Source organism: Pipistrellus kuhlii, unplaced genomic scaffold (assembly GCF_014108245.1).
Source record: "Pipistrellus kuhlii isolate mPipKuh1 unplaced genomic scaffold, mPipKuh1.p scaffold_m20_p_2, whole genome shotgun sequence".
In the NCBI taxonomy this organism is placed as follows: domain Eukaryota; kingdom Metazoa; phylum Chordata; class Mammalia; order Chiroptera; family Vespertilionidae; genus Pipistrellus; species Pipistrellus kuhlii.
The window spans coordinates 105524097-105536162 of NW_023425515.1; the positions used below are offsets into that span (position 1 = coordinate 105524097).

General features: G+C 36.8%; 1 protein-coding gene across 8 annotated transcripts in view; it reads right to left on the reverse strand.

The window, feature by feature from the left end:
- EXOC2 (exocyst complex component 2) overlaps positions 1-12066 on the reverse strand; it is a 250127-nt gene that overhangs the window by 56053 nt on the left and 182008 nt on the right. For all 8 annotated transcript variants that reach the window (XM_036444761.2, XM_036444758.2, XM_045584201.1 and 5 more), the window contains 3 exons: positions 11710-11771; positions 8891-8957; positions 5686-5802 (listed from right to left, as the gene is read on the reverse strand). In XM_036444761.2, the coding sequence (XP_036300654.1) occupies positions 5686-5802; positions 8891-8957; positions 11710-11771 (246 nt within the window). The remainder of the gene's footprint in view (positions 1-5685; positions 5803-8890; positions 8958-11709; positions 11772-12066) is intronic.

Genomic DNA, 12066 nt, shown 5'->3' on the forward strand with positions numbered 1-12066 from the left:
AAAGAGAGAGAGAGAGAGAGAGAGCGAGAGAGAGAGAGAGAGAGAGAACAGTAAAGCTAAGAGTTGGTTCTTGAAAAGATTCTGTCAAGACTGATCAAGCCGAAGCCGGTTTGGCTCAGTGGTAGAGCGTCGGTCTGCGGACTGAAGGGTCCCAGGTTCGATTCCGGTCAAGGGAATGTACATTGGTTGCGGGCACATCCCCGGTGGGGGGTGTGCAAGAGGCAGCTGGTCGATGTTTCTCTCCCATCGACGTTTCTAGCTCTCTATCTCTCTCCCTTCCTCCTCTCTGTGAAATATCAATAAAATATATTAAAAAAAAAAAAAAAAAAAAAAGACTGATCAAGAAAAGAAGACTGAAAATATTAAGCAAGCAAGCAAGTATAAATGGGGGTCAGAACTTCAAATGCAGTTGAGATCGAAATAATATGAAACTACTATAAAAAATACTAGTTTTAGGCCAATAAATTGAAAATGTAGGCAAAATGGATGAAGTCCAAGAAAAATATAATTGATTATAAGGAAAAAAGAAGAAAACACACTTTAGCTCACTTTATAAATTAGTATAACCTACATACAGCAACATGAATTGCAAAAACAATATTTACTAGAAAAAAAAAGTATAGAAAAATACATACCAGATAATCCCTTTTATGCCTTTAAAAGTAAAAAAAACAAAACAAAAAAACACCCCAAAAAACAGGTAATATAGAACAAAGTACAGTTTAAAAACTGCAAAGTGCAACAGATTCCATAGCGAAAGGAGAGTGATGCAAAAAAATAAGAAGGCATTAAGGGATCTGGAATGATGCTCCATTTCTTCAGCTTGGTGGTAGGTGCACATATTCCTTTTATTATTCTTACCAGAGGCCGGTGCACAAAAATTCGTGCACTGGGGGGGGGGGGGGGGGGCCCTCAGCCTGACCTGCCCCTCTCTCTGTCCAGGAGTTCTTGGGTGATGTTCAAATGGGAGGAGGCCTAAGCCATCATCATTCGAACATCCCCCGAGGAGGAGGGGCCTAAGCCACAGTCTAGCCTCCCTCTGTGGAAGCAACTGGCAAGGTGTCCAGCAGGCTGATCAGGAGATGGCACAGGCCAGCTAGTAGTTGGCCCAGCCTCCAATCGCCCCTCAACCACTGCCAGTCACACTGCGCTCCGATCACTATCCCCTCCCTCTGCCCTCTGGCACCCACTTTGGTTGGCCTCGTAAAACTCGCTTGAAGGCCCTGCCCCCAATGACTGGTTGTCCGATGTTCAGTTGATTTGCATATTAGGCTTTTATTACATAGGATATCTACATAAGATCCAAATTTTTTGGTAAAGATAAAATATTTAATAAAAATTCTTAAAATTTTATAATCTAAAAAAAGAAATATATCCTAAGAAACCCAAGACAGCAATCAGAAAGAATATATGCACTCCTATGTTTATAATATCATTTTATTTACAATAGCTAAGATCTGGAAACAGCCCAAGTGCCCAGCAGTAAATGAGTGGATAAATGTACACAATGGAATACTAGTGGAGGTAAAAAAGGACTCTTACCCTTTGCAACAGTATAGACAGGGAACTCATATGCATACTACAGGCCCAATGCAGAAAAATTCGTACAAGAGTAGGCCTTCCTCCCTTCACCCCCCCTCCACCTATACTGGCTTCCCTCCTGCACCTGGAACTGGGCTGCTTCCCTCTGGCTGCCACTGCCAGGCACCCAGGAACTGGGCTTCACTCCAGCCCCAACTTTGTCTAGAAGGACATCTGGAATGACATCCAAAAGGACGTTCAGTCAATTTAGCATATTACCCTTTTATTATTATAGATGTGCACAGCCCATGGACAGAGACAATAGTGTGGTAAAGACCTGGGAGAGGTGGATGTGGGGTGGAGGGGGTTAATGGGGTAAAAAAGGGGGGCATCTATAATACTTTCAACAATTCAGATAAATTTAATAGAAAGTATACTGATATTAAACTAATCATAATGTAATGTGTTAAAACACTATTCCAGGAATGTGAATAAAACACCATTGGAAGAAGACAATTTGATTCATTTGTACCTTGGAAAAACAGATAAGAAGAGGCCATAAGAGACTCTTTATAGGATGAGACTTTGTATTTGAGTAGGGCTTTGAAGGATGATCAAGATTTTGTCATGTCCAGACTGTGGAAATAGCATTCTTGATAGATAGTAAAACAAAACAAAACAAAGCACCTATATGCAAATATTCTTAAAATAGAGACTGGTAAGCTAATGTTTAGTAAATGAATGAGCAGACAAATTGCATGACATGTTCAAGGAAAGATGAGTGGCTAGATGAAAGGGTACTGGAGTAGGGGAGATGAATGCCATGAGAGAAAGATTAAAACAGTGTTCAAATATCAAGCTATCTATGTTGCTCTTCCTGTTGAAACGCAGTTCTTTTCCACTACTATGCTATTGTAGGAGCCTCTCTCCCAAATGCCTAGCTTAATTTCTAAATTCTTTCACTTCTCCAACACACTGTCTGTGGTGTTTTCAGGATGGGGCTTTCAGAAATACAGATCTGATTACATTGTTCTCCTTCCCACATTTCAGTGTACTTCATGGCATTCTGTCAATTTATAATTTATAATTTCTGTCAATAAGATCTTAAACTCCCAAATGGATTAATTTACAACTAATTTATTTTAATAAAATAGCTTCTAAACAGCCGAGACCGATTTGGCTCAGTGGATAGAGCGTTGGCTTGGGGACTGAAGGGTCCCAGGTGTGATTCCGGTCAGGGGCATGTACCTTGGTTGCGGGCATATCCCCAGTAGGGGGTGTGCAAGAGGCAGCTGATCGATGATTCTCTCTCATCGATGTTTCTAGCTCTCTATTTCTCTCCCTTCCTCTCTGTATAAAATCAATAAAATATATTTTAAAAAAATAGCTTCTAAACAAAATTTAACTAATTATATTATTAAGATGGGGAAATAAATTGAGATCCCAAGCCATAATCACTTACTTCTGTGAATTCAAATAGTTTGATGTAAAATTCAAGGGTTATATACAATTAAGCTAAACATAATCAAATACATAATATATAGCACATATGGTTCAAGTGACACAAAATCTTTAAAATTATTGCTGTCGGTATAGAATCTTCCCTGGATATATTTTTTAAAAAACAAAAAACTGCCCTCTCTCAACCCCCATGTTGTAGTAAAACCTCAATCAAGAATTTAATGACAGACTTGTTTAATGACTACAGTTCTGAGTAAACTGAAAATCTGCAATTATCATACTCTAAATTGGACATTTGCTTTTTAAAGACTAAGACAGGTTAAAATAGCATTTTATATATGTAAAAAAAATTCCTTGGAATTATATAATTACAGTTACCACAATCTTCCTATTCCTTTGGTGTATTTCTAAGGAACAATTTTGTTCTTTAAGATATATGGTTCTGGGCCAGAAAGCATTCTGGATTTAGAATGAGAAAACTTAATGTTAAGTCCTGCTTTACTCTGCTACTTATTAAATAGGTCAAATCATTATCTTTTCTGAGCATCTTCTGTATGGAAAAAACTGAGTTAATAATACCTTAATTACTTCATTTGGTTATTTGCAAAATGTATATATGAAATCATTCCAGCTTTAAATGATCATTGGTCACTAAATTTAATAAACTCCTAAAAAGCACAGTTATTTCTGAACTATCTCAATATTAAAATTCTTTCTACTTTTGAAGATGGGGAATAAGATTTAGGGAATTAACAACTATTTATTTTCATAATTCTATTGGTAGAAGAACCAATAGGGAAGAGGAGAAAATATGCCCAGACAAACATTTGGCAAAACCACCAGTTAATACCTGGAAGGAGATTTGAGAGAATGTCTAGTGTCTGGTGACACTAAGTGAGAAGCCCTCAGTGAACCATTATCTCCAAGAGCAGAAACGGGGTGAAGGAATGGACACTAAGTTATTCATGCAACCTATGTGCTCCCTTGATTTCTCAGGAATTGTGCCCCTAGATTAGCTTTCTTTTGAAAACAGACTATGAAAAATAATAGCAGTTGGCAACCTTTTTTCCCTTTAATGCAAACATGTATTTTACTTGGTTGGTATCATGTAATTAATGAATTTACTCATTAATAAACAAAATCAACACAAATGTTATCATCTAAATCTAGTTTACTATTTATACAACTGAATAATTTCAAAATATCACTGGTCAATTAAAATTTTTTAAATTCTGAATGTGAAAAATAGCCTACATTTATTCTAAGCTGCACTCACAAACCCTTCATATTATCTTGGTCTCAAAATGATCTGGACAAAGACCAGGGAGGATATATAAGTCTATTTATATGTCACTTTCATTTTATTTCCTAATTGTATAAACTAAAACAATAGAGAGTTCTAACTTATAACTTTTTAAAAAACTAAAGAAAACCAAACTTACTGAAATTCCTAGTCATTTATTGTATTTTTAAATGATTAAAAGTTATCCAATAAATATACTGATGTCATTATTGTTACTGCATAAAAACAAAGTGTTCTCTGTAAGAGAACACCTTATAGTACTCAGCACAAAAACTTAAGGAAATAAACTCGACTTTTGACCTTACAGCTTAAGTCACAACATTTCTCATCAGAATGATTAATTTTTACAAAAAGACAGGAAAATAAGACAGAGCCACCCACTTTGATATTCTCATTCTCTGAAAAAAAAAAAAAATCCCAATTGAGCTCATGAACTGGAACCATCATTTTGCAAAAAGTATGTGATCCATCAAGAGTACATTTTGATTGTAAGATTAACAAGATCATTATCTTTCTTATTCTTTGCACCAAGAAAACTGTACTGACATTAAAAAGTGATTCTAGCTTAGTTTTACTTAGAAATCTGATAAACTTATGCCCAAGAACCAACTAACCTTTAGTAACAAGGTTACTTCATTTTTTTCCTTTTTTGCTTACTTGAAAACATATAAATTACAAAATATAACTTAAAAAACTTGCACCATTGATACAGGATTCATTTTTGTGAAGCCTTGCTATATCCATGGAGTAGAGAATGGAGAGTATATATATTTTTAGTTAAGATATTAAGCAAGATATTAAGCACCCTTGTAAGCCAGTCTCGTGTGTGTGTGTGTGTGTGTGTGTGTGTGTGTGCGCGCGCGCGCCCGCATTTGTGCCCATGCTCAATCACCTGTGTGCCTGCTTAGGTAGTAAAGCAAAAGGATCATTTCAAACACATGGAGAAGGAGAGAGAAAAAATTGTGAATAAGGAGGAAGTGATTTTTTTTTCTGCAGGCTCAGGGAGCCAGCTGTTGGCTATAAGTAAAAGCTTTAATCTAAAAGGAGCCAAAATTTAAGATGATTCTAAAAGATTTGGGTTCTAAGCCTTTGTGTCACTATATTTTCCCCTTACTTTTGAATAACTTGGGTGCAGAGTAAATCAGCTCTAACCTTGAGAAAAATTTGCTCTAAAGGAAAGAGGAGAGTATTAAATTAATTATTCAAGGTGAGTTATGAGAAGAATCATTCAAAAACAGGGTGGGTGGAATGAAAATGGGGAAGGAATATGGGAGGGAAGGGCAAAAAGAGGGAAAAGGACAGAAAAGCAAAAGAAAGAGAGTGCTGAGAAAGTAGTTTGGAAACTAAATTGATTAAAAAAAAAAACAAACCAACTTGTCCATTTAATGTAATTCACTTACCTGTGTTATTTTTTCTATTCCCTGAAAGTTGTACTTTTCAAAATGTTCTGCTATATTTAGGAAGGTGTGACACTGTAGGTAGCAGCAATTACTTAGGACTATCAAAAGTTGCTGTTCCTAAAAGTAAAACAAATTTTTTTTTAAATTACATTTATATTAACAAATTTAAAGCCTAACAGTTATCATTTACCACTTATTAAATTTAATTGTTATCTCTTGGTGTTTAATATCAATATTCAACACTTCGGTTTCTTTGTCTCCTTCTTTCCCAATATTAACAGAGAGAAACATTAATACAATTCTATAATTTTAATTGCTCGCTATTATATAATACAAATTTCAATTATGTTCCCTTTGAAATTTAACAGCTGTAGAGATTAATAGGCTGATGAAAAGCAGTTAACTAAAGTAGAATTAGCTGTAGTTCAAATGAAAGGGATTCATGTTATTAGTTATTCTACTTAATACTTTATGCACAAAAAAGCTATAAAATAAATATTAAAAAAAAAATATTTTATTGATATTTTATAGAGAGGAAGGGAGAGGGATAGAAAGCCAGAAACATCAATGAGAGAGAAACATCAATCAGCTGCCTCCTGCACACCCCCCACTATAGATGTGACTGCAACCAATGTATGTGCTGTCGACCAAAATAGAATCCGGGACCCTTCAGTCCGTAGGCTGATGCTCTATCCACTGAGCCAAACCGGTTTTGGCTACAATGGATATTTTTAAGTGATTACAAAAACTGTAGAAACTCTTAGAAAATAGTTTATAAGAAAATTGTAACACAATCCATATGAGGGCTCTTTCAAAAAAGTGGATCTTCACAGAATTTTTTATGTAGGACAGTCTCCCTCTTTTGGAAAGTGAAGGCACGGAGGGTAGGAGACTCCTGCAGTGTCAGTAACAGAGGTCTAGAACCTTATATTCTATACTGGCCAGAGTTCTAGCTGTTTAAAGTCATTTCTAATCAAAATTACAGACTCCAATGCTAAAAAATAAACCATATTTTACTGTTCAGAGAACTATTTTTGTAAATAAAATTCCAGAAATGGTATTTGTCACTGCTATTGAAGCTCACAAAGAGCACTTTCCCTGTGCTCCCTCAGTTATAAGAGCATTATCTGGACAAATGTGACTGAATTAGGGCCTTAGTTTAATATCTCTTGACAAAAAACTAAGGCAAAAACCACTTTCCTATTTCATATGTAATCAGAATTATGTTAAAGTCAATATGATAAACATGAAAATAAATAGGCCTCTTTCCTTTGAGGTATACAAACCACAGAATAAACTTTTTCCCCCATTTTATTTATTTATTTATTTAAGTTTATTTATTAAGGTATTGCATATGTGTCCTTAACCCCTCGTTATCCTCTGATCTTCCCACTCATGCCCTCATTCCCGTTGTCTGTGTCCATTGGTTAGACTTATATGCATGCAAACAAGTCCTTTGGTTGATCTCTCGCCCTTATCTCCACACTCCCTCTATAAACTTAATTGCCAAGCACAGATTATATCTTCCAACAATTTCATTTGGGGCCATCAAATTTTTAAAAACTTTCTAAATTTAAGAATGTTTATTTAATAGGTTCATATACTTAATATGTTCTTATCTATATCTGCTGGAGTGTAGTCTAGTCAATGCCATTTTTGGTCATCAACAAATAAGACCAAGGAATTATTAAGGTACCTTACAGCAAATGAAACACTATTAATGGCCCTCATAATCTGTAGGTGGGAAATGGAGTACAGAAAAAGGTAAAGAGGATTATGGCATATAAGCTCCTCCAAACACTTTGTGTTTAAATGGCAAATAAAAATCAGAAAAAGAGCAAATGAGTATCTCTGGAAAGGTGCACAGGTGAGGCTGGGAGCAATATTCCCTATTGCCCAGACTTGGTGTTACCCTTATGTGGTCCTTGTAAATAAAACACAAGAAATAAAGTAAGCATGTCCTACCAGCTACTCTAAACATGCTGCACTCCTTGAAATTCTCATCTGGACTCCCAGTAATAAAATAAATTCTGAATTGCCTTATCCATCCATCTTCCTTTTAAATACTAGTTCATCTTACCCATAGTAATTAGCTCTCTTTAGTTGAAGAAAAATGGTTCTTCCCTCCAAACAAAAAAACTATTTGAGTGATCTAAGTTTTACCCTTAGTGTTTCCCCACCCCCCTCAAATCTAACCAATCAGAAGATATACACACACACACACACACACACACACACACAGAGTGGCCAGATTATTATAATCTCTGAATGCATAATAATCTGACCACTCAGTATATGTCCTATATAATAAAAGGTTAATATACCTCGACCAGGAGTTCCACCAGCAGGCAGGCTGGCTAACTGTTCATGTCCCCTCCCCCTACCCAGGCTGGCCGGACTCTACCCATGCACAAATTCACGCACCAGGCCTCTAACACACACACACACACACACACACACACACACACACACACACACACACTGCGTGGCCAAATTATTATACGTTCAGATGTTCACAGATCATAATAATCTGGCCACTCAGTGTATATATCACTCACACACATACACGTATTTTGGTGTTGGTTTTGCCATGGAATTTTGTACTCAAATAAAATGCTATTATGGAACTGACAGAAATAAAATAGAGAAAAGCAGAATCTCTCTGGTTAAAAAGAAAACATGTGCAGGGAACAGGCATCTGTCCTTTGCCTATTCTACAACTTTCAAACACCAGGGACCTACTAGGATACCTAGTTCACACAAGAACCTGCAAGATGTGGCAAGTCGAAGAAATCAGTTAAGTTGCAACTTCAGCAAAAAATATTTTAAGTGTAGAATTTATATATATATATATATATATATATATATATATATATCCTATATTTTTTAACATTTTCACAAAATAAGACAACTCCAAAGTATATAGTACACTACAGCACTAATGTAATAGGTAATTTAGGTAGATTTATGAAGTAGTCATTAAATAGTTGTTTTGAGAAAGGGGGAGAGGAGGAGAGAAACATCAATTGTTTGATCCTGACCATGGATCAAACCACAAGCCAAGTATGTGCCCTGACCAGAAAATCAACCCTCAGTGCACAGGATGACGCTCAACCAATTGAGCCATGCTGGTCCGGCTACATAGTTTTTAAGTGACATGTTTCACCCTCTATTATTCATTTTAATTACTTATCCTCTTACTTACAGAAGTCAAACTGAAGTCTTCATGAATACTTCCAAACAAATCAGGAGAAGAAACATCAACAGAAAGACTGAATATAAAAGCAAGAAAGAAAAGTTACAATCAAAGTCCTAAAATTAAAAATGCTAATATAATGTTACATGTCAATTATACCTAAAAAAAAAAAAAAAGGGAAGCTTATGTTAATTTGGCTTTAAAATCTTTTGGTCAGTTCTGTGCATAGTAGAATTGAGATGGCAGAGTAGGTAGATCCCGAGCTCACCTTCTCCTATGGATACAAAAGAAACTACAACTAATACACAGAAATAAACACAGGGAGACACGCAAAATGAGGAGATGGAGAAATGTGTTCTAAACAAAAAAGGACAAAATCACAGTTAAAAAACCTAAATGAAATGGAGATTAAGCAGTCTAGCAAATAAAGAGTTCAAAATTAAGGTTATAGAAATGCTCAATGAATCTGGTTGAAGAATAAATGAACTGAGTGAGAACTTCAACAAGGGGGGGGTGGGGAGAGGGAGACAACAACGGGAACTAAGACTACAATAACTAAAATGAAAAAAATGTACTCCAGGACAGTGATCGGCAAACTCATTAGTCAAAAGAGCCAAATATCAATCAACAGGATAACGACTGAAATTTCTTTTAAGAGTCAAATTTTTTAAACTTAAATTTTTTCTAATGCCACTTTTTCAAAATAGATTCGCCCAGACCATGGTATTTTGTGGAAGAGCCAGACTCAAGGGCCAAATGGATCAGGAGCCAGTTTGTTGACCAAAGATCTACGGAATCAACAGCAGGTTAGCTGCTGCAGAAGAACAAATCATAGATTTGGAATTCAAAGTAGTAAAACATCAACTAATCAGAAGAGCAAAAAAGAAAAAAGTTTAATGTATCTCTGAGACAACATCAAGCATACCAATATTTGCATTGTGAAGAAAAGGGAACCCTCATGTACTATTGGGGGATTATAAATTGATGCAGCCACTACAGAAAACAGTATGGCAGCTCCTTAAAAAAATTAAAAATAAAACTATCATACTACCCAAAATTCCATTTGTGGCTATTAATAAAATACATAAATACTTCAAAATCACTATTTCAGAGAACATACGTACCTTAACCTATGTTCATTGCAGCATTATTTACAACTACAGGCCCAGTGCACAAAATTCATGCACGGGGGTGTGTGTCCCTCAGCCCAGCCTGCACCCTTTCCAATCTGGGATCCCTTGAGGGATGTCCGACTGCCCTACTGGGATCGGGCCTAAATGGGCAGACAGACATCCCTCTCACAATCCAGGGATGCTGGCTCCCAATTGCTCACTGGCCTGCCTGGCTTTCTGATTGCCCCTAACCGCTTCTGCCTGCAAGCCTGATCACCCCCTAACCACTCCCAAACCAGTCTTATTGATGCCTAACTGCTCCCCTGCCAGCATGTTTGCTCCTAACTGCCCTCCCCTGCAAGCCTGGTCACCCCCAACTGCCCTCCCCTGCTGGCCATCCTGTGGTGGCTATCTTGTGTCCACATGGGGGCAGGATCTTTGACCAGATGGGGGCAGCCATATTGTGTATTGGAGTGATGGTCAATCTGCATATTACTCTTTTATTAGATAGGATAGAGGACTGGTGCACGGGTGGGGGCCAGCTGATTTGCCCTGAAGGTTGTCCTGGATCAGGGTGGGGATTCTCTTGGGGCGTGGGATGGCCTGGACGAGGGGCCTGAGGTGGTTTGCATGCTGGCCATCTCCCCCCCCCCCCCCCCCCCCCCCCCCCCCCCCCCCCCCCGCCGACCCAAGAGGAGGTCCTGGTATCTGGGATTTATTTATCTTCTACAATTGAAACTTTGTAGCCTTGAGCAGAGGCCAAGGCAGGTCAGGGACGCGGAAGCTTGTTTTTGAGTTTCCTAATCTTGACCTAATTAAATTTAAAAACAAACCACCAAGGGAGAAAATAACTCATAATTTAATTTCTAGATATAGACTTACATAATTGAAATGACTGTGACTATCAGAATCTCCAGGAGGCTTTTTCAAGCTCACCTTTATAGTCAACCATTTACAAGTGAGTTGAGTTAGGGAACTATTAATAGCTCACAAGTAAACAGACATATAAAATTAAAGAAAAACTAGAAGAATTAAAATATTTATTATGTCTCAGAGAGGTGACAGTTTCTATCCTAAGAGGCAAAAACCAATACCAGGAAACAGACAAACAGGAAAAACATTCTCAATTTTTCTATTATGAATTTAATAGACATTTATTTCAGTGTCAGAGCATATATCTTAGATGCACAAAAGTTAAACATGACAATGTCATTCAGAAAAAACAGATTTTAAAAAAATCCTGTAAAACAATCTGAAAAATATTTCAAAAATAAAAGCATTATCACATGGATTTGTAAATATCAAGAATTAAGATCTGCACTTTGCAATCCAAATAACTAAGCCTAACCCAGAATTAATCTCACTAAAATAACTGGTCTTTAACAAGAGTATTAGTGAAATCTTCTACACCAGAACTGTAAAAGTTAATGAATAAAAGTATATAACTACTTTATTATTTACAAAACTTCATTTGTATAATTACTGAGCTGATCAAGTGTTCCATTTACTCAACACTTCTCTAGTAATGATGAGTTCAGAAGATAAAGAAACTATGGAAAAAACATAGGTCAAATATAGAAAACTATAACTTTCTTATAATAATTTCTCTCTCTTATTGGAAATCTTAGTATATGATATAAGACCAAATATATAACATCAGTCTATATTTTCAATCCTCCTAAATGCACGAATAAGATTAATTTTAGTTTTACTTACTGTGTAGTATCTACATCTGCATCAGGCTTGGTGCTCAATTGTTCCAGACAATATATAAAAATCTAAATTAAAAAATAAGTTTCAGTGACATGAACTCTTAGATTGTAATCTATTTGAATATCCTATATAATAAAAGCCTAATATGCAAATTGTCCCCTCCACTGCAAGTTCAGCCATGGGGAGGGGCCAGCTGGCAAACCACCCATGACCCCTTCTTCTTTCGTCTGGCACTGCTCTGGCCAGCAGCAGTGGCAGGCAGCCAGGGGAAGGGAGGTGCAGGCCAGCAGTGGCAGCAGGCAGCCGGGGGAAGTGAGGTCCCGGCTGGTAGCTGGCAGCCACTAGGGTCCTTACCTGTGC